This window comes from Terrapene carolina, unplaced genomic scaffold, assembly GCF_002925995.2.
Source record: "Terrapene carolina triunguis isolate 2854851 unplaced genomic scaffold, T_m_triunguis-2.0 Scaffold69, whole genome shotgun sequence".
Classification (NCBI taxonomy): domain Eukaryota; kingdom Metazoa; phylum Chordata; order Testudines; family Emydidae; genus Terrapene; species Terrapene triunguis.
The window spans coordinates 16,923,983-16,947,970 of NW_020664420.1; the positions used below are offsets into that span (position 1 = coordinate 16,923,983).

A 23,988-nucleotide genomic window follows, 5' to 3' on the forward strand; every position below is an offset into this window, starting at 1 on the left:
GGTTTGCCGGGCAGCCCCCAGACCCTGCGCCCCTGGCTGGGCGCTTCCCCTCCCGGGCTCCAGCTGCACTGGGGAAGCGCCAGCCGGGGGCGCAGGGTCTGGGGGCTGCCCGGCAAACCGTGAAGCCGGTAGCGCTCGGGCAGCCCTTTCCCCGTGGCTGGGAGTGGGAGGGAGGAGGGGGCGTAGTTAGGGTGGGGAAGTGGCGGAGTTGGGGCGGGGCTGGGGGTGGGGAAATGGGCGGGGCCAGGGCCCGTGGAGGGTCCTCTTTTTTTATTTAATAGATATGGTAACCCTAACTTAGATGCAGCAGACAATGAATCAGTCAGGGGGTCAAATTAATACATTGAGGGGGATGGATCTGGGAGTCTGATAGCTGTGGTTTCGTTTATGCATTGAGTGAGTGGAGAAGGAGGGAGAAGATAATCTCAAATGACTACATAAGGTCAATGCCTAAAGATCCAAAGATGATATTGTAATGCTGGCAGACCAGGTGCCAGCTTATGCCAAGGCCCCAGGCATCTCTGAACACTGACAAATACATTGGTGAAAACCAGCTTGGCTTACCTATGAGTTAGTATAGTTAAAACAGATATTAGTGATATAAGAATGAGTTTAGTGTCCAGACTTTGTGAAATGCTTGTAGGATGCTGCATGTAGTAATTTTACTTACAATGTCTGTATCCCATGGCATAAAGTTACATTGAGTGTTTGCACTGTAAACCTCTGTCATTGTGTAACTCACCAAACAGGAAAAGAAGCATTGATTAAGATAAAGTGCTCATCCTGCGCACAAAATGGCCCTTTGAAGGCAAATGAGGCATTGTGTGACATCCAAGGGCAGAAACTTTGTTGATCGCATTCCTTAGTCCCTCCATGAAGGGGAGGCATGCGGATGAACTCGTCCCATCAGCTTGGATTCGGAGGTGAAGGGGAGAAAAACCCCTGTCAAGGAGGAACTGGAATCTTTATACTGTCTGGACTCTGAGGGGTAGAGATTCCTAAACATAAGCAAGAGACTTGGCATGGGTCAGCCCTAAAGGACATGTAGAGTTGGTTATTATGGAAGCTTATTTTACCTTTTTAAATCTAAGACTAATTCATTTGCATGTGTTGTTTCCTGTTTTAACCTTGTGAATAACTCATTTCTTTTCTTAGTTAATAAATATTTAGTTACTTTATTACAGGATTGGCTACAGGCTTTGTCTTTCGTTTGAGATCTGAGTATAAATGACACAGGGTAAGTGACTGGTCCTTTGGGACTGGGAATAACCTGAATATTGTTTTGATTTTTGGTATAAAATGCCCATCCATTACATAGTCCAGCTTGCCTAGGTGGCAAGATAGACTGGAGTGCCAAGGGGACTGTCTGTGACTCCATGGTATAACTGTTACGGTGTTGGAGGAGTTCACACTCATTAGTGGGTTGGTGAAATCTAATTATAGAACATACCACCAGTTTGGGGCTTTTGCCCTGCTTCTTGACAGTCTGCCCCAAGATTGGCATTCATGGTTGTGAGCTATTTCAGACAGCGTGACAAATATCACAAGACATTATAACTTTTCTTAAGTCAAATTACATTTTGAAATTTGCTCATTTGGGGATTTATTTGAACTGAGACACATTTTACATTTTTAATTTAGATTTCATTATATGTGGGGAAAAGCACAATTTGTCTGAAAAAATTAATTGTCCACTTTAAAAACAGAAATGACAGAGGAGGAAAACATATTTGAAAAATCAACCCCAGTAATAAAAGCCTCTATAATACAACCGATTGAACCATTTCCTCTGAGCGTAAAACCCACATGATAATTGTTTTGATTGAGTCTTAATAAAAGCTAGTAAAACTGCACAAATCTCTACACTACACCACTTTCACAATATCAGCAGTGTAAATCAGGAGTAACTCCATTTCTCTTAACAGAGGTTCACCAGTGTACATGAGATCAGAATCAGACCAAATATCTAAGAAATTGATAAGCAAGCACTGGGACACACCAAGATTTTTATTTTTTAAATAAGGGAATTATGTCTAACTGAATAGGGGAATCCCTGAAAATTTTCCTCCCTGCTCATACACAGATGGGGAAAGGAATCCATACCATTGATAGTCTAAAGCTCTCGTGTTCTACTGCATCTAACTGCTCTGTCACTTTATGTTAATACTGCTGCCTAGGAACATCAACAATCAGTAGATTGAGAAGGTGCATGACATTCAGAACTGATAATTTCAGTGAAATGATAGTTCCTGTGTAGTGCACATATGTCATATGGATGTCGTGATTCAGCACTGTGGCCAGAAATCACCCTGACTTAAAAGCTATAGAGGAAAAGCCCGTCCTGCATGAAATAATAGAGAAGACTTTAGATGAACACATACAAAAATTATTCCACTTCTTTAAATGACAGACCGTTATGACTGTTTTCATGGTGATTAACAATGTAATCAAGTTTGCTTATATTTATATAATTTATCTAACTGAGAAATAGTTAAGTATATCACCTACCATATTTATTATAGTGAGGATGTAGGATTCCACATTGTCACTTCCATGATATTCAATCATCTTACTGTCTGCAACAACCAGCGTCTCCACCCATCGTTCCTTGCTGACAGAACGCCGAGAAATTGTTTTGGCTGCCCTGTGATTTCCTTCCCACCTAACCCTCCGATGCTCTTGTTGTTTGAAAAAGCTGAAGGTATCTGGAATGTTAAAGGGCATTGATTTCATTTTACATGGAGATATTTTCATTGCGCTTCAGGATCACTTTACATTTTAAATGTTTCATTGTAATACTTACAGAGAAGTCAGAGCTCTACAGATTGGATTAAAATCAAATGGATCCAAACTTTACCAAAAAGTCAGGAGTGTTTGGATGCCAGGTATTGATTGTGCCCATCATAGGGATAGAGGCCAGCTGCAAAGTTTGGATCTGGGTATGAACCCTCCCAACATTCAAGAGATTTTGAGGTCTGCCATTTTGTTTCAAGGCCATCTCTAATTACAGCAGTTCTTAGTATAAAATAAAGGGCATATTCTCCCTGTAACATATATGCTCAATTCTTATCAGGATGGTAAATTGGATCCAGTCCTTCTGGGGCATGTGGTCTGTCCTGTGGATGAACAGGCTGGGAAAGATCCCCAGCTAGAACAGGGGATGGATCTCTTGATGATTACCTGTTCTGTTCATTCCCGCCTTGGCACCTGGCATTGGCCACTGTCAGAAGACAGGATACCTGGGCTAGATGGACCTTTGGTCTGACCCAGTATGGCTGTTCTTATGTTCTGAGCAGTGGAACTGCTTCACCAGCAGGCGGCACCTATACTCCAGTGGGGCATAATAGCCGCTAACTACCTTAGCTGTCAATTAGAAACAAGGCGAGTCAGGTAATATCTTTTATTGGACCAACTTCTGTTGCTGAAAGAGTCAGAGTCAGACTTTCAAGCTACACAGAGCTCTTGCTTTCGAGCTACATTGAAGAGCTCTGTGTAGCTCGAAAGCTTGTCTCTCTCACCAACGGAAGCTGGCCCAAGATATTACCTCGCCTAACTTGTCTCTCTAATATCCTGGGACCAACATGGCTGCAACACCACTACAATCAGCTGTCAGTGTAACCTGTCTGATTGATGGGTGAGGAGCTCTGCGCTGCAGCTATAGCTTTGTGATCTTTGCTTCTTACTCACTCAGGCTATGTCTTCACTACCCGCCGATCCGGCGGGTAGCAATCGGTCTATCGAGGATCGACTTACCGTGTCTAGTGAAGACACGGTAAAATTGATCCCTGATCGCTCTGCCGTCGACTCCGGAAATCCACCTCGGCAAGAGGCGGCAGCGGAGTCGGCGGCAGCGGTCGACTTTCCCGCGTCCTCACCGCCAGGTAAGCCGACCTAAAATACGCAACTTCAGCTACGGTATTCACGTAGCTGAAGTTGCGTATCTTAGGTCGGACCCCGGCTGTAGTGTAGACCCAGCCTTAGGGAAGTTTTTTCCCCCTTTCTCTTTAGTGTTGTTAACAATTTAAATCATGGCAGCTTCTCCTGACTGACTTCTAGCTTTGAAAGCCAGAGCTGCCTTAGCAGGGAAATGATCTGTGGGGGAGTTGTGAGATACCCAGGTGGTGATGACTGGAGGCACTCTGCCAGCACAGGGCGCAGTGGAATGTCTTTGTGGTGGTCGTAAGGTCCTAGAAAGGCATATTATTAATAGATAAGTAGTAGTACTAGAGAGCGCCCCAGTCATGATCTAGGACCCCATTATGCTAGACATTGTACAAACACAGAACAAAAAAGATGGTCCCTACCCCAAAGAGCTCACAGTCTACTGTGCTTTGCCCCAGCACCAGCCTCCAAGCATTACTGGGACATGCTTGGACCAGACCTCCAATTCACCTGGTCACACCTACTTTGGGGTGAGTGCCTCTGGTTGTACCTCAAATCACTTGTGTTCAGAGACTACAAGCTACAAGACTATGGAGACACAAGACATTCAGTCTGTGTTCTGCACGGGAACAGGACACAGATGGGACTCTTCACACTCTCTTCTTTCCCGAAAACCTGCACTGGGTCAGCCAAAACGTAGCCAGATGTGTTCCCATGACTATAACACATCTGGATCTTCTGACTATTCATTGTATGGATACAATACGTTTTTGCAACATACAATGGTTTACATGATGTTTCATGGTATAGCTAGATGCATAAGCTTCTTTAAAGAAAGCAAAGGCATGCAAGAACAATTCTGCACTAAACCAGTGTTGGTCTGTGTCCTTTTCTGCTCGGAAGTGTGCTCTCTGGGGTCAATATGAAAGCTGACTAGTAACACAAGTAGTGAATCACATCCAAGTGAAAGACAGAGAGGGTTCCCATCTAGTGCGGAGGACTCTACTTAAGGGTGCTAGGTACCATTAGACCCTCCCTCTCCAGTGTTTAAAGACTGAGCTGATTAGATTCAGTTGAGAGTCATTGTCTCTCCCAGTGGCCAGTAGAGCTGAAATCACTGATGAGCTAGTCTAGGAGGCGGAGTGTTAGGGTCTCTCTACATCTGAAATGCTACAGCAGCACAGCTGCAGCTACGCTGCTGTAGTGCTTCAGCATAGACGCTACCTATGCCAATGGAAAGGGTTCTCCTGTCAGCATAGTTAATCCGACTCCCCGAGAGGTGTCAGCTAGGTGACAAAAGAATTCTTCCATTGACCTAGCACTGTCTACATCAGGGGTTAGGTCGGCTTAACTACACTGTTCAGGGGTGTAGATTTTTCAGACTTCTGAGTGACGGAGCTGGGTTGACCTAACTTTTTAGTGTAGACCAGGCCTCAGACCTGATGTGGGGACAGTGTTCGCATGAAAGACAACACAGAGGAGGCAACGGCACTGAGGTTCCCCACTACTCGGTGAAATCACTAGAACTGGGCTAGTTGGGTTGGTGGACCCTCAGAACATGGCATTGCTGCTAAAGGCAGAGTGGTAAGAGAAGCAGCAGCAGCAAAAGTGCCCCCTCCCCAGCAAATTCTAGAACTGTGATTACTAATAGCTAGACAAAGAGGTCGTGGCACTGAAGGACCAGAAGGACTGGACCAGACCAAGGATGCAGCAGAGGCAGCAACTACAGGGGTGAGCAGCATCAGACAGAGGCAGCTGCAAGCATAGGCAATGGAGATAACATTGAGAAGCAGCAGAGGTGGTAGCAGCACAGCAGAAGTATCACTCACCCACACCTACCCCAAGCTGGAGGTAAACCCACCTGAACGCAGCCCTGTGACTGTGTCCTGACCTCAGACAAGCAACTGTGAGTGGGATGCAGCGGAGGGAAAGGGGAGTGGCATGTTAAAGGGACATTCATCTATTGGACTTTCACAACGCAAGGTGGAAAACTGAGGCAAAGGCTTACTGCCCAATATACAGTGGTGCCGGTGTATTACCTACTGTCTGCATACTTCTGAGTTGTTATTGCTGTCTTTTCCCAAATTAATTCTGAGTTCCCACTCCCCTTAATAAAAGTTCTATTTTGTTATACATACACTCGGTGCTTATGAGTGGGGAAGTATTGCCCATGATATCCAGTATGGGTTCCCATCTGGGGTGGTAGGTAACAACTAGGGGTATCATCAAACACTACAAGCCATACTGGATAGGTTCCCCATCCTGAAATAAATCTTTCCTGATGTCTGGTATTCAAACAACCCTTGCACCGCTCCAAGCTCACCATAAGAAGCAAGCTCCCTGCAGACCAGGACACACCAACTCAAAGCAGCACCAGACCCTGCCAAAACAACAGATGCAAAACCTGCAGACATATCTACACTGCTACAATGATCAACTCCCCCCATAACACACTTTCAAGATTTATCGGTCATACACATGCCTATCACAACATGTGGTGTACCTCCTCCAATGCACTAAATGCCCCAATAGCAACTATATGGGTGAAACCAGATAATCACTGTACTCTTGAATGAGCACACACAGGAAAATGATAAAATACAAAAACACCATATCACCTGTGGGTGAACACTTTTCAGAAAGCGATCACTCTACATCTAACCTCTCAGTCCTCATTATCAAAGGAAACCTGCACAACACTTTCAAAAGGCGAGCCTGGGAACTTAAATTCATAACTTTGGCCTTGGCTACACTTGCAAGTTAGAGCGCATTAAATCAGCCCCGGGCGCCCTTACTCCTGAGGTGTCCAGACTGGTAAGGCATGTAGAGCGCCTGGACTCAGCGGCTGGAGCGCCCCTTGTAATCCACCTCCACAAGAAGCATAGAGCTTTCTGCACCCTGGCTGAAATGCCGGGGTGTCAGTGTGGACGACGCGTTACATTACTGCGCTGTGATTGGCCTCCAGAATGTCCCAGAATCCCTTGAAGTCAAGTGGCCACTCTCGTCATTGTTTTGAACTCGGCTGCAGGCATGTGGATATCCCCTGCATGCTTATCTGCTCCGGGACACAAAGCAAACCATTACTGTGGAATGCTCCTGCTGCAGAGGCAGGCGTTTGTGCGTGTGTGTGTGAGAGAGAGAGAGAGAGAGAGAGAGAGAGAGGCGGGGGGTGGGGGCTGATGTCGGGTTTCCCCCTTACCCCTGCCGCTGTCTGAACTTACAAGACAGCATGTTGACACACTCTCTGCCCCCCAAAACACACCATCTCTCCCCCCACATACACACAACACACTCCCTGTCACACTCCACCCCACCCATTTGAAAAGCACGCTGCAGCCACTTGCTGCACGCTGCAGCCACTTGCACGCTGGGATAGCTACCACAATGTACTGCTCTCTGTGGCGTTGCAAGAGCTGCTCTTGTGGCCACGCCACTGCGCTTGCAGCTGACAGTGTAAAGACAAGGCAGCGCTTTCCCTGGTACTGTCTCCGAGGGCTGGTTTAACTCCCAGTGCTCTACATCTGCAAGTGTAGCCGTAGCCTTTGTTAGTCACTAAAAATCATGGACTGAATAGAGACAATGGATTTATGGCTTGTTACTATCATCTATAAACCACTACCAACCTCCCGCCCACACACACACAGCTGCTTTCCCCCCACCCTTCCTTTCCTCTCTGTAACTGGAGGGGTATTAACGGGCCACTTCACCTTGAATGGTCCCTTGAAATGTGTGTTAACTACTTATGTTTAACATTTTGTTCCACCTTGTATTTAGCTGTGAGACACTGAGTTAGGGCAGGTCTACACTTAAAATGCTGCACCAATGCAGCTGTGCTGCTGTAGTGCTTAAGTGAAGATGTTCCTACGTGAACAGGAGAGCTTCTCCCGTCGGCGTAGTTAATCCACCTCCCTGAGAGGTGGTAGCTATGTTGATGGAAGAAGCTCTCTCATTGACATATCACTGTCTACACGGGTGGTTAGGTCAGAATAACTACGTTGCTCAGGGGTGTGGATTTTTCACACCCCTGAGTGACGTAGTTTTACTGATATAGGTCTGCAGTGTAGACCTGACCTTTGTTTCCTAGACTGAAGAAGAGTTCTGTGTAAGCTCAAAAGCTTGTCTCTCTCATAAAATATATTACTTCACCCACCGTATCTCTCTAATATCCTGGGACCAACATGGCTACAACACTGCATACAACAACAGGATGTCTTATAAAAACAACAAGGAGTCTGGTGGCACCTTAAAGACTAACAGATTTGTTTGGGCATAAGCTTTCGTGGGTAAAAAACCTCACTTCTTCAGATGCAGAATGTCTTATGTCACCCAGGACCTTCCTACTGGTAATGGATTGGGTAGGGAGAAAGACCACAGATCCACCAACGGATATATGGGGGGAGGGATAGCTCAGTGGTTTGAGCATTGGCCTGCTAAACCCAGGGTTGTGAGTTCAATCCTTGAGGGGGCCACTTAGGGATCTGAAGCAAAATCAGTATTTGGTCCTGCTAGTGAAGGCAGAGGGCTGGACTCGATGACCTTCCAGTCCTAGGAGATAGGATATCTCCATTTATTTACAATGGACTTCCACAAAGAAGCTACAAGACCTTGACTTTGCAGATGACATCAACCTGCTGTCCTAGAGCTATGCAAGCTAAAACAAATGATCTCCAGACCTATGCATTTATTAGAGCTGAAAATCAAAACAGAGAAATTTAAGATGATGAGAACAACAAGAAACACCAATAACACTTCCTGGGATTGACATAAAAAAGAAGTCCACCACCTCACATATTTTGGCAGCATCGTAAGCAAAACAGATGGATCACATGAAGACATTAAAGCCAGAATAGCGAAAGCCAGACATGCCTTCTGTGACACTATACCTCAAAACAGCACCCTGTACCTCCATATTCACCACTGTTATATAATTATGATAAGTATGCCTTGTGAGGTATCATTGGAAAAGTTATAATCTGTTGACCATCACGATCCTGCTAAAATGCGTGTATCATCATTGTATATAAAGTTATGACATTTTTCTATATGTATATTACTATTCTATATGTTTATTACTGAAACATGTTGTGAGTCTGGGAAATGCCCCCACATTCATAACTAATTCAGCAAGCCCAGAGGTGCCGGGACTACAAACTGCCAAGCCTAGAGGTGCCGGGGCTCAGTCCTGGCACAAATTAGGCACTGTAGGTATGATTGGTGTTCTTCAAAGGCAGCTGCAGAAGTCACTATTCACCATATCCCTGCTGTAGACTGAATTATCAAACTTGTAATTTATTATTTACAATTAAAACCTATGAGTGAACTCTGGTACAGACCATCTCAAAATGCCCACTGTCCTTGTTCAAGTCCTGGAAAATCAGATACAGTTGACAGGCATGTCTGCCACTCAACACCACTCCTGGTGGAGGATTGAAAGCGTAAAACTGACAAACTGTTGGCCTCAGCAGCTATAAGCCGAAGAATATTTAGGAAATAGTTATAGCTAAAGATGGTCAAAAAACAGTAAGTATATTTTGTGAAAAATCTGAAAAAAAGACAAGATTTTTTATTTCATTTGAAATTTTTCATTTTTTTAAATTTTCATCAAAAATGTTCAAAACATTCAAAATATTTAAAAATTTAGCTTGTTGGGGAAAATCCCACTTTCTCCCTTCCCCCCTCCCCGAGGAAAATAGGAAGGGTATAGTTAAAAAAAAAGGGGGGGGGGGGGGAAAAACTCTTACTTTTTTCCACTGGAAAAATATGGAAAAAAGGAAAAAGGTCAAAGAAAATGGTGGTAAAGAGGCACTTTTGATAATCTTCTCCATACAGAATAACATAAAAGAATTAGTTAATAGGACATTGGTAGTATCTGTAAAATAATCCAGTGGCTATGAATTTGGGTCTGTATCTAAACTTTAATATAGTATTATTATATTAAAATAATTTGGAATAAGTATAAATTGAGCCCAGAAATAATGTATTGAACGTAAACAATACTGAATACTGGGTTGCCATCTCAGTGAAGACCCCGTTCCTGCAAAGATTTAAGCACGTGCTTAAGTGAGTATTGACTCCAATGGGACTGTTCATAGGGTATAAAGTTAAGCATGTGCTTAAGTCTTCGTAGGATCATAGTTTAAGCTTTTTTGTTAAAATGTTTATTTCAATAAGCCCTCAACACCTGCTCACCTGTCCCTACATGACCTTCCTGTGAGAAAAGTACTTATCAGATACTATAGTACCAATCAATGATCACTTTTCAGCTTTCAGTAGTTATTTTATCAATGAACATTATTGGACAACACTTTTCCATTACCAAATAGAACTACTAAGCCTCTTTACAACTAATAGTCACATTTCTGGCATGTTTGCACATGGTGGCAAAGAATTGGGCGTTGAAGAAGCTTTAGAAGCTAAACATAAAGTTCTAGAAATATATCATTCTATGTGATTTGTATTTCCATGCACTTAACAGCTTCAATGACTGACTTTTATCAACCTTGCTGATAACAGTAAACCGGTGGACTGGAAAAACAAGACAATTTTTCACCCCGAAAAATATATAAAACATTAGTAAAATTAAAAAAACCCTAATTTACAATATAGCGTTTCTGTCTCCACTTGATGGAAATATATTCTATAAAACAATGTTCTTATGTAAATTAGCCTGAAAATTAAAAATCCCTATTACAATTATATTTGCATACTACTTTATCTCTATAATTAAACCATGAAGGACATGTTTTTCTTGGCACAAAAACACTGAAGTCTGTCCCAGCTAATGCATTAAGAATTAGCTTTTTAATATGTGGTCTGTGTCAAGGCTGAATCCCCACTCTGTCACTTTGAGTACAGAAGATGGGGGCCCACAGGGATTTTAAAAATTAATACTGGCCACTCCAGGCTTGTATTAAACTCCCAAGGTTACAGCTTTTCTTTGACCTTGGCTTGATAAAAAGCTGCCACCACCCAAATGCAAAAAAACCCCTTTGGACCAGGAAGGAGCACTTGGGAATTCCTTCCTGTGGGGTACCCTCAAGCCCTTTCACCCCCTCTCTCCCCTTCTGGGGAAGAGATGAGAAAGAAAACAAAGGAAATTAGCTGTTGCTACCAGCTAATCCAACAACATGCACAAACCTCTCAGGATACCAAAAATCCAATCCTGTTCTTAAAAAAGGTGAAATTTATTAAAAACAAAAAGGAAGAAAATACATCTGGAATTTAGGCTTTTGCTAGATTTTAAAAGAGCAATTCCAAAAATTAAGCACCCAAAATAGCTTTCTTGGGGGTTCGGCTTAACGGTTACAAGCAAACAAAAGCATCTGGGGTTAGCACAGAGGAGTCCACAAGCCAAATAAAGAAATAAACTTGATCGCATCTAGCTAAACATCCCTAATTTACTTACATATTTGCAGGGTTTCAAATAAGTAATTCTAGGTATGATCTGATGAATTTTCATACCTGGTTCAAGCCTTGGAGCAGCAATGCTATAAGCAGGAATGCTGTTTGTGTCTCTGAGAACAACACACAAAGGGAAAGTTTCCTTCCAATTTAAAAAAGTTTTACCTTCCCATTGGCTCTTTTGGTCAGGTGCCCACTCCTTTTCTTTTACCTGTGGGCTTGTTAACCCTTTACAGGTAAAGCAAGCAGAGAACAGACACCAAGAGGGATTTTACAGCTAACTGGCTGGCTGGGTATCCATAAGGAAGGTCCCCTGCGCCCCGTCAGTTATCACAGCCTGTATCAAGAATTGTTTTTTATTTTTATGCAGCTGTATGAAAATCCCCTTTCATAAATCTGTGGACATAAGAACAGCCATATTGAGTCAGACCAACGGTCCACCTAGCCCAGTATCCTGTTTTCCGACAGTGGCCAATGCCAGGTGCTTCAGAGGGAATGAACATAACAGGTAATCATCAAATGATCCATCCTTTGTTGCCCATTCCCAGCTTCTGGCAAACAGAGGCTAGGGACACTTCAGGGTATGGTTTCCAAGATCTCTCTTTTGAGTGCTCTTGGAGTCGATGTGGATAGTTCTCTGAAAACATCCACTCTATGTGCAGCAGCAGTCATAAAAGCTAACAGAATGTTGGGAACCAATAGGAAAGGGATAGATAATAAGACAGAAAATATCATATTGCCTCTACATAAATGAATGGTATGCCCACATCTTGAATACTGCGTGCAGATCTGGTTGCCCCATCTCAAAAAAGGTATTTTGGAATTGGAAAAGGTACAGAAAAGGGCACCAAAACTTGTTAGAGGTATGGAACAGCTTCCACATGAGGAGAGGACAAACGATTAAAAATGACATTTTCATGTGTTTTATGTCTTTGCATTCTCAGGGCCTGATCTGATGCCTAACGATGGCAGTGGAGAGACACCCATTGACTTCAGAAGGTTGTTGGATCAGGCCCACACATTTCTAATAATATTCTACAAGCTGAATTCACACTGATAGGGAAAAAGGAACTACTTGTGTTGGGGCCACTGCAGTCATGCTTACTAAAGCCAGGAACTGGACTAATGGCTGAAGGGCTGCTGCAGGAAAAATACTTTCCCTGGGACACTTGTCACATGCGTGCTACAGGTTCTGTATGTGCTCCCCCCAGCATTCTATGCATCCGATAGCCAACATTCAGGTTTGTTGGGGGCAGGGGCTGTAACCACAACATGCCCAGACAGGTAGCCACACTGGCCAGCCTTCCCCTAACTAGTGCTACCCTGCACTTGTGTGTCAAATTATGCACTGGTTTGGTGTGGGCCAAGATGGGGTTTCCTTTACTCTTGTTCATAAAGGCAGCCATAAGTTGGCCATAATGTTCACAGAGAAGCTTCAAATGTAATGATGGTTGAATTTCATTAACATGGATTGGAGTTAATCTTGAAAAGTTTGGCTGTATTGCTAAAGTTCTCTGATCTTTTTGAGGTTTAGTAGAGTCAAAGACTGGTTCTGCTCTGTAAAGTGACTCTAAAATTGGTATTATGAAATGCCATGTTTTTAGTCCCTCATTGACTTCCACATTAAATTTGCTCAGGATATAAGATAAAAAGATATAAAAAGATGGTTTCCTTCCTGCCTAACTGCTTGGGATCCAGAAGATAAACCAGGGATTGTGGGTTAGAGTCCCATCTGGGGTGCCATTCTGTAGCCTTGAATAAATTGAATTAATAGTTCTGTCCTAAGCCACATTATCCCTAGTAAGTCCAGCCCCTATGTTGCTATAGTTTTAAGTTCAACAAAGTGATGATTCTCTTAGTTTGGGAGACTCTAGGAGTACACGAAGAACAAACACAATGACCGCCACCACAGTTACAAGTAAATTTTGTTTATATTATAAGTTACACTCACATGCAAGTATACAAAACCTGAGAAAGTCCACGCAATGGCAAATGCTGTATTTATACTCACATACCCAAAGCTTTCATAGAATTTGGTGGATTTCTTAACAGATGGTCATCAATAGAGGGGTGATTCCTGCTGGAATCTTCCCACAGGGTCTTCCCATCCCATGCATAGAAGAAAATCCTCTGTTCTGACCACCTTATGCATATGATGAGGGTTCCAATCTCCTTTTCTTAATCTAAACTTCCACACCCCATAAATGTTGAATGGGTGCCCCACTTCTCATATCAGGGGGTAGCCGTGTTAGTCTGTATCTACAAAAACAACAAGGAGTCTGGTGGCACCTTAAAGACTAACAGATTTATTTGGGCATAAACTTTCGTAGGTAAAAACCTCACTTCTTCAGATGCACCACTTTTCATAGATTGTCCTCTTCCTCTGACACTATGGTTGTGTCCTCCTTGGTCCCTCCCTGTTCTCCATCCCACCTGCATTTGGCCCTTGACTGAGTATGTGGGGGTGAGGGTCTCTGCCAAGGTGCTGGCTTGTCTTTCCTGGGTACAACCATGGGAAATTGGGTCATCTGGTACTAACTGGATGACATGTATGGATGGCAGTTGGATCTTGATACACATTTCCTCCTCTCTCTCAGTCTCTAGGAGACCCTGGGCTTTCTTTTTCAGTACTACTTCCTGCAGTTGCTGCCTGGCGGTACATTTCCTCCAGCGTGTCACAAGTTTGTTTTGACAGCTCACTCCTCTCACCTGCTATTCTCACCCAGGGCTGGCTTTAGGACCTGCAGGGCCCGATTCGAATACCTGGCGGCGGTCCGGGTCTTCTGCGGCACTTCGGCGGCGGGGGCTCGGCTCCGGGTCTTCGGCGGCACTGAAGGACCCCCCGCCGCCGAAATGCTGCCGAAGACCCGGAGCGGACCCCCCACCGCCGGGTGAATAAAATTTTTTTAAAAATTTAAAAGGTGCCTAAGGCGCGGGGCCCTCTTAGGCGCGGGTGCAGGGCCCTCCTGGGGTTTTGATGTAGTCCTGCCCAAAGGCCTCGAGGGGCATCTGTGGGGCCATCGGGGCAGCTGTTTGGCTCCTCACCTGGCTCTGTTCCATGAGGGAGCTCCCTTTTGGGAAGGTGACCCTTTCTTATTTGCTCCCTGATTTAACTGGTTAGTTTAAACTTCAAGTTCCTTTGAGATATTACCCCTGGGAAGTGCTTGTGGTGCTTCTTTCCCCTTTGACTATTAGCAGCTGGGTTGCAAAGTACACCAAAAGGAGGGTGGTAACCAAAGTACCCACAAGGTTTTCCTTGATCCTCCATCAGTGGTGCAGTCCAGAGGATCCTAAGATTTGGGGAGGTTATTTATCCTATTGACAGATGATCATTTGACTCACTCTGCCATGTATGTCAGGACCTCTCCTCCGTACATTGGTGCTGGGTCCAGACACAACTGCTGTTTATTTATGTGGTGCCACTATGTCACAATATCCCCCTTAAACATTACTCATTAACAAGACAACGTATCCATTTACTATAACTACAGTGTCAGGGCAGGGGGGGCTGGGTATGTGTGGGGGTGCCAGAGTCAGGGCTGGGGTTGTGGGGGAGGGGTGAAGGGGTCTTCTATGTTCAGCTGCCCGCGGCGGCAATTCGGCAGCTTCTGTCTTCCGGCTGAAGACAGAAGCTGCCACCGAATTGCCGCCGCTGCAGAAATGCATGTGCCGCCCGAACGGCACATGGACTGCCCCCGCCGTCCGCGGCAGCAATTCGGCACGCTGCTTGGGGCGGCAAAAACAGTAGAGCCCTGCCTGGGGGACCCCCACTTGTTATGCTCTTTCAGCATGACAAGCCCTTCCAGCCAACAAGAATGCACAGTTGAGCAGGGTCCATGCTTCTTGGGCTATGGCGTAAGCGTGACTAACCCAGGCTTTAAAAAAAAAAAAAGGTGCGAAGAAACATGGGTCATTTGCCGTTGAGATCAGGGAGAGAGGGAGGGAGGGAGGAAATTGCATTAAGGGAGGCCAAAGCCATTACCACCCGCGACAATGTTCTGGTCCCATGAGGCATTGCAAGCCCTTTCCAAAATCCCCTGTGGCTAGTTGCACTGTGGAATAGCTACCCATGGTGCACTGCTCTGTGCATCGATGCAAGCACTGCTAGTGAGGATGCACTCCGCTGAGACAATAAGCATGGTGTGGACATGCATGATCGATTTAATTAATTTGGAGGCTCAATGTCGACTTACATAAAGTCGACTTAACTTTGTCGTTTAGACATGCCCATAGTCATACACACAAGCAGTGGAACTGCTGCTCTTCTACTGTGCTTAGGGCCTTCTGTAGAAGTGGAGAGCAGGGCAGGATTTACCCAGCAAGCTTTTGCCTGAGGGGTGAGAGTTCTGATGTTTTTGCTGCAAGCGCTTCATTTTGTTCAGTGACACAGTGAACTCAGTGACACTGTCCACTCAATATTTTCATCCATGTAGTGTTCAATAGCTGTGTACGTGCACCAAGAGGTTTCAACTGAAAAACAAGTGCAATTAACATTCCCGTGCTGGATTGGCACAGTGGTGTGTGGCAGAAGTGCTGGGTTCTCCTCCCACTGCAATCCCACCTAACAAAACAACGGAAAGTGCGTCACATGCAGCAATTCTTCTGAGAGAAGGGATGGGCTGCCTTGGTGATACAACCAGCCATTACTCGTGGTGGAAGAGAAGGGACTGCACCCCGGATACTCTGCCCTGAGATCAAATGTGTCTGGAAGAGGAGAAGTCCTGGCTCAGGCACATTTCCCACCCACACTAAGTGCACGTGATAGAGTAGGTTTCTCCATGTAAGTGCAGGGGTGGGGGTGGGGGGCGGGAGGGGTGAAATAAACTCCCTCCTGTTCTCATACCCATGGTGGAAGAGTGGAAGTATTGTGACCCCCCAAGCTAGGTGCTGACTCTTATTCAAGGCAGATTGTATATTTAGACTGGATCTCTAGAGAGCATCTCTCTCATTTTCCACCCTCACCCGTCCAGGGAGCACAGTACAGCAAAAGGCATCTAGGTTCGAAAGATGCTGAGAATGTGAACTGAGGAATGCAACCATAAAAGGGCGTGGATAGGCTTCAAAGACAGTGTATCCTGTGCAAAATGAACAGGTGTCTGCAGGGTGTGGATTTGTCACAGCCGTAAGTGGGTCACAAATGACAGGAGGCTGTCAGGGCTCATGGATATGGAGAGCTGGGAGGAACACTGAGCACATAGGGGTGCATAGGGCCCCACTACCCAGGACCAGCTGTGCTCAGAGGTGCTAGGATCCTTTCTATGATCTGCCAAGGAATAGTAAGATAGTTGTAATGCTTTTCATAAAGTTCAGCCTGACTGAGAAATCTGGCATTAACAGCACTGTGTTAAACAGCTCTGCCAGTGTTTCAAGCACATTTTCAAACTACTTCACGAAAAGTGCTTCTCAGACACACGTACCTTTATTTTTGACTCTGCCTGGGGAGTGGAATTTGAAATTGCCTGGAGACTTATGTTCTTCTACAGAATAGATGCAGAATGAGAAGATTTGTGAAAGTGTACAATAACTTGACTTTAGATGAAGTGCCCCCGTTCCCAATAGATACTAGACAACTTCATGAGGAGAATTTATTTTAAAATAAACAATTTGAAATATTTAAGAAGCAAAATTGGCATGTTAAGATCACACATTAATTGCCAATGGGGAAACTGCAGACATAGATCAAGGGCAACCTACATCCCTGAGGATGTCATAAAGCAAACTTTCCTGAAGTTCTGAAATGCAAGAAAGAAGGAAGCCCAAATATAGGTCCAGTCTGTGACCCTTAGCTCAGATTGGTGAGTTGTTGCAAAGCAGTTTCAGTGAAGCCAGCTGGGTTCTTCGTTGGAGTAACTGCTCAGCAGTGCAATCCAGGGGCTCACAATCTAGCCCTTACACTGAAGAAAGGCAAATTCCCTATAGCAAACATCTCCCCACAGACTATATCCGTGCTACGTCTTCTCCACAGCACATGGTTTACTTTCATCACAGTCCTGGTGCTTAGCCAAAGAGATTTTACTCTTTATTTTTGATATCCCCCCACCCCCAACATTTTGTTTAGCTCATCGTTTTCCCAAAAATGGTTTGGCCAGGAAACTCCAAATGTATTTTGTTTCATCTATCTTAATGAGGGGGAAGTGCCTTATAGGTTTGCTTGGTTACTTTGGGGCAGATAGAGGGAAATTAAGAAGTTATCATAAAAACAGTGCATGACGCCTCACACTAGAGATAGGCAGGAAAGAGATTATCTAAGAGCTTGTTATTGCAGGGTTACAAAGAGGAGCCAATGAAATACTGAGGAAAGGGAAGAGGAAGCTGTTGCCCAGCTGTGGAGTAAGAAAGCAAGTAGGGCCTGGGAAACTAAAATAATTATATCATGTTTAAGAGGTCTTATAACACACCCACCTTCCCCATCAGCTGAAGCAAACTGCACCTAGCTGTTGCTTGCTGGGGAGTTTTAGACCTGGCTGGAGGAAGCCCAGGTTCTGACTCCCTGCACATTGGGTTGGGGGTAGAGAAATGCTCTGTACAGAGGTATGTGTGCCTGAGGTGGCGGGATGCAGTATTTTGTCCCTCGCTGCCTCCAGTCTCCCTTTTCGATCACCTGTAACGACAGCCTAGGCCACACTTGTAAACAACTGTTGCCACATGCATGCAGAGTAAAGATTAAAATTGTGTTAAAATGTTTGTGAATTGGCCTGGTAATGACTTCAGGGCAGGTCTGAAAAGGGAAGGAGGGATGTGATGGGGCAAAAGTCTGAGACTCAGGTAGATAATGAACTGGAACAGACAGAGACCAGGTGGAAAGAGGTGAGCTTCCTGAGCCCTGGATACAACAATGATGGGTGCTACAGAAAACCACAAAACAGATTATAAAAACCTATTTGAGTGATCCACTTTCAATAATGTCCCACCCAATCAATTATCTTGACCTTTTGGGGGTAAAGTGGAAGCTGGGTAGTTGGGGCAGCCTGGTAGGGCACAATCGAGTGATGAAGTGGGGAGAAGGCTGGTTCCCATAACTGTTCCTTTCCAAATATTAGAACACGTTGAGGTTATTTAAAAAGGTGTCAAACTAAGAAAGTAACGTCATTTGGGGCTGTTACAGGGATGCCACTGCAACTTCTTTTCGTCTTATAACAAAATTCTTTTTTCTTTTTTCCCCCATTTGTAAACAAAGAGCTTGGCTTCTTAAACCAGCTGTCAGGGAAGTCTAACATTTAAGGTTCCTAACATTTCCCAGATAATAGCAGGACTCTGATCAGCAAGATTTGAGGACTCCACTGTGAAATCAAAGTTATGGCTCTTAAGGTATATCTACACTGCACACCACTGGCAGCGGCAGGTAGGGTATGTGTAGCTGCATCCACACTGAAGCAATGAAAGTCTCGGGGGGGTGGTGGGGGAAGGAAGCGAGGAAAGGTTCCAGCACTCAGTGTAGACATGGGAGGAATTGCTCGGGCATGTAAAGAGCCATCATCTAAGGATTCAAGTGTGTCTTTACTCTGCTGGCGTAAGCAATGCCTCACCATCTACACTGCTGCTTATACCTGTGCTGGGGAGCATGCAGGGTATGTACTCTACATGCCTCCAGAAGGAGTGTGCAGTGCGGACATACCCTTAGAGCACTTACAGCTTAGCAACAATTCTGAACACCACATCTGTGGAAAAGTTAATACATAACGATACCTGCAGTTTTTTCCCTTGCTTAGCAAGAGGATTTAACATTGTACTTGTGCCTATTGGATCATGGCGCCTTTCACTTTTAGCACATCACTTTTGAAGCCAAGCTGAAATCAATGTATTCAAGAGAAGGGAAAGAAGAAAATTAAAGGACATAAATCAAGATGGGACTAGAGTTAGTTGTGAATTTTTAACAAATCATTATTTTTAATCAAAAAATGCCAATTTCTTGAAACTCAAACTTTTCACACAACAGAGTTGGGTTGATGGATTTCTGAACTCAAAAAAAAAAAAAAAAAAAAAAGTATCGAAAAAAATTTAGAAGTTGTCAAAATATTTAATTTCAACACTTCTAAAACAAGAAAGATTACAGTTTCCCCATTCAAAAATGACATTTTGTGTCAAAATTTAAGCTAATTAGATTGATAAAAGGTTAAAAAAATAAAAAAGTTGAAAACAAAATTAAATATTTCAACTGACCACAAACAAAAACATTTCAGCTTGCAAAAGTTTTTCTTCACATTATAAGAGAAGTATAAACAAGTCAAGACTGCAGGAAAAGCAGTAGTAGCAAAAGAATTACATAAAGCAATAAAGAAATTGCAAAGGTTGAACAAGCAAAGGTTGAACAAACAAAAGTTGAACAAGCAAAAGTTTCAGAAAGAAGAACGTCAAACAACTAGAGAAGGCATCAAGAAATCAGGATATGAAAATATACAAAAAGGCTAAGTTGTAGGGAAACACAATCAGGACGATGCAAGTGGTAAAAAAAAGCTACTGGTGAACTGATAACAAAATGCCCAAGATACGTTGGAAGTATGGAAGGAGCATTTTGACACAGCGCTGAACCGTGCAGTTCATCCAGATGTAAGCATTTTAGACAAGCTAGATGAACAGGGAGGCTTGCAAAGTAGCATGGATATCAGCACTGAACCACCGGTAGAAGAAGAAATAGAAAGAGCACTGAAGCCATTAAAGAATGTGAAAGCAGTAGGAATACACCCTTGTGATGCTGGTAGACCAGGTGTCAGCTCATCCCAAGGCCCCAGGCCTCACTGAACACTTACAAATGCATATCTGGAAACCAGTCTTGCTTACTTGTGTATTAGAATTATCAAAATAGATATTAGATGTTTAAGTTGATAAGAATGTGTTTAGACTTTATAAAATGCTGGTAGGATGCTGCATGTATTGATCTCACTTATAACCTCTATAGTCCATGGTATAAAGTTACATTGAGTGTTTGCATTGTAAACCTCTGTAATTGTATAACTCACCAAACAGGAAAAGATGCATTGATTAAGATAAAGTGCTTGTCCATGGCCCATTGAAAGCAAATGAAATATTGTGTAGCATCAAAGGACAGAGATTTTGTTGATTTCATTCCTAACTCCCTCCAGAAAGGAGGGACCTGCACATGAACTCATCCTATCAGTTTGGACTCTGGAGTGAAGGGGCTAAAAATCCCTGACAAGGAGAAACTGAATCTCTTTCATGTTGTCTGGTCTCTGTGGGGCAAAAGATTCCTACATAAGCAAAGACATCCCCATGCTACTTGCATGGGTTAGCCCTGAAAGACACTGAACGGACAGACTACTACAACTCTTGTCACCTTTTGAATCACAAACTAAAATTCACTTGTGTATGCATGCTTGCTTAATTTAACCTGTAAACAACTCATTTCTTTTTCCTAGTTAATAAACCTTTAGTTAGTTTATTGCAGGATTGGCTACAGGTGCTGGCTTTGGGGTGAGAGCTAAGGTATACACTGATCTGGGGTAAATGACTGGTCTCTTGGGACTGGGAGCAACCTGAATATTTTGTGATTTTTGGTGTAAGTGACCATTTAAGTGCAGCTTGCCTAGATAGCAAGATAGACTGGAGAGCTCAAGGAGTCTGACTATTACAGTGATCTAGGAATCCACATTTGTTACTGTGGTGGTGAAATTTAGTTATAGAACCTACCACCACTTTGGGGTGTCTGCTCTGCTTTTGACAGTCTGTCCTAAAGTTGGCACTCTCAGTTCTGAGCTGGAGTGACAGCGCGACAACCATATAATAGCTGAGCTGCTAAAAGCTGGCTGGAAAAGTGCTATCAAAGTATTAGAAAAAATATACAAGAAGGTATGGGAGCAGGAAGAGGTACAAGATGATTGGCTAAAGGCCATATTTGTACCAATCCTGAAGAAAGGAGATGTGCTGATCTGAATAATTATAGAGGTACAAGCTTATTGTCAGTACCAGGAAAAATCAGGATGAAAGTAATTGTCAACAGATTAAGGTCAGTTTTAGAGGAAGCAGTAGAAGAACAGTACAGACCAGACCAGGCCAAAGTTGCATTGATTAGGTTTTCACACTCTGACTGTCAGTGGGGAAAAAGTGAGAACGGGGATTTAAAGATTAAAGCTATTTACAAAGCTTTCTGCAATGCTATAAAAGAATTGGTGGGAAATTAAGCAACTTGTTGAAGTCAAGGTTTGGTGCAAGACAAGAGGGCATGGCCTCACCTTCTCTTTCATCATGTTCTTAAACTGGACATTAAGAACATTAGATGAGCTGGAGTATATGACATTGAATCATCCAGAGTTAAACTCCTAGCTTATGTAGATGACATCGTATAACTGGCAGACATGTTTGAATTCATGATGATTCTCTTTGCTACCATTGAAAATTGGTGTAGTCAACTTGGACTTACCATAAATGCCAAAATAACAAAGTGGTTGCATCTTGGAAAGGGAACAATAGATAAAGTGTTGAAATGCAGAAGCAGGGAACAAGCAGAATGTTATATGTACCTAGGAAGCTTGATAAGTGTCGATGAGGATGAGGTTAAAAGGAGATGTGCTTTAGCAACAAGTGCTGCACAGAAATTGACAAAAGTACAGATTGATAAGGACATTACATCTGGTACCAAAGTGAGAGTTTATCAAACCCGTGTACTAACAGTATTACTTTATGGTCTGAAAGTAGCTGCATTAAATGAAACAAACATCAGAAGACTGGAGGCTGTAGAGATGAGAGTTCTTTGAAAGATGTCAGGGTACAGTGAAATGTTTTTATGGCAAATGAAGAATTTAGAAGGAGAGTAGGATGTGAAATCAAGGTATGGGATTGGCTACAATCAAATCTATTATGATGGCGGGGAAACTGCAGAAGACAAATGAGTGATAGGATGCGAAAGAAAATAATGCAAACACAACCAAGGTCAATCCAATCTAGAGGCCGACCACCGACTAGATGGTAGGACATTGTACACAGGGATAGGACTAGGCTGGGCTTAATGGAGGAAAAAGCCATGGACAGGAATGAATGGTGATGCTGTACTGCTCCCTGTGTCTGCTCCAGGATGAAAGAGAGAATAATTTCAAAATTCAAAACTGATTCAACACAGAAACAAATTTTTAACTCTTAAAATAATTGGTGGATGAAAACCATTTCCCACCCAGCTGTAGCTGGGACTAACATGTCAGCATTACTTGCAGTGCTTTAACTCCCAAGAATGAGATCCAGAAATAATACAAATAGAAAAGGAGTTCTTTAGGTTTTGGGGAGGGGGAGGTTGCTTGAAGAGAAGTGCAGGAGACAAGGAAAATGTACGACAGGGTTCTATACTTGATGGATGCAAAGTAGTGATAAAATTCCTTCCACACAACATTTCTGTTATAAAAAACTTAAACTTCCTGAAATTTGCAGGACCCAAAGCTACACATTTTTAACCAAACCTCTGAAAACAAAAATAGAGTTGTGTTCACATCAAGCAGTGAAAAATGATTACTTGATCCAGCTCTGCCAGCACAATTCAGCTGCTATGCCATTGTTTTCTGTGTACTGCATCTGTAAATCTCTAAGGATTCTGCAGTCTGCAGAGACAAACACTCATTTTATGTTCATTTCAGTGCAAACTGTTTCAAAGAGAGGCTGTGTGCGCTCATGGAAGTTTTGTGTGTGTGCACCCTGTTGTTCTTACTTTAAAATAAAAGTCATTCTGATTGACCATACCCATTTACTCTCTGTGTATGGCAAATATATAATACCTCTTCTACAGTGTATTAAAGAGCTCTCACATAAAGCAAAGTACCAGGAAGAAAGATGCTCCTTCCTCTACATCAGGGGTCGGCAACCTTTCAGAAGTGCTGTGCCGAGTCTTCATATATTCACTCTAATTTAAGGTTTTGCGTGTCAGTAATACATTTTAACGTTTTTAGAAGGTCTCTTTCTATAAGTCTATAATATATAACTAAACTATTGTTGTATGTAAAGTAAATAATGTTTTTAAAATGTTTAAGAAGCTTCATTTAAAATTAAATTAAAATGCAGAGCCCCCTGGACCGGTGGCCAGGACCCGGGCAGTGAATGCCATAGGTTGCCTACCCCTGCTCTACATTTATCACATCCCACTTAGTCCCTGCGATGCAATTTGTATACCTGAGCTTTTCTATTGGGAGTTTGTCCTAAAAAAGAATGGGCTTGGTGTTTTGGAGAAGCTAAGGAAAAAATGGGACTGACCAGGATTTGATATGGTTAAATACGGAATATACAAGTGCTGGAAACATGTCAGTGCAATTCCTTTAGCAGATAAGCGAGTTATATAGTATGCAGCAGATTGCTGCTGGCCAGCCAGACTATTTATATTGGCCTCTAATATTCTTCCAAAAAAGACAGGCCATCCTTTGAGAATAAATGAGTGACCTGGTTTCTTTAATTTCCAAGGAGTTAAACAAATAACTGCACTATCAAAAGCCACAACAAACAATTTATGCCATCCATTTAAGGAGAGTCTTCTGAGGGTAACAAGTTAATCTTCAAAAAGAATCCCCATTAGTCAGTAAAATCTTACACTCAGAGTTATCCTGTAGGAAGTGCAAAGGTCATTTAACTGCTGCATTTTGGGGGCTTTTTATCCCAGGCTATAACAGTTATTCTGTGAAGTGAGCACCTGAGCCTTTTTTTTTTTTTGAAGTTGCTTTCTGCACAAGATGTTGCTCTGTCTGGGCACAAGCTCTAACCAGTGTGCCCACCACCCCC

At 43.3% G+C, this 23,988-nt stretch overlaps 1 protein-coding gene across 1 annotated transcript in view; it reads right to left on the reverse strand.

Moving 5' to 3' along the window:
- The window catches only part of ADAMTS12 (ADAM metallopeptidase with thrombospondin type 1 motif 12), a 263,062-nt gene that overhangs the window by 138,085 nt on the left and 100,989 nt on the right, over positions 1 to 23,988 (reverse strand). Inside the window, exon 4 of the mRNA XM_026649042.2 lies at positions 2,509 to 2,705. Within this exon, the coding sequence (XP_026504827.1) occupies positions 2,509 to 2,705 (197 nt within the window). The remainder of the gene's footprint in view (positions 1 to 2,508; positions 2,706 to 23,988) is intronic.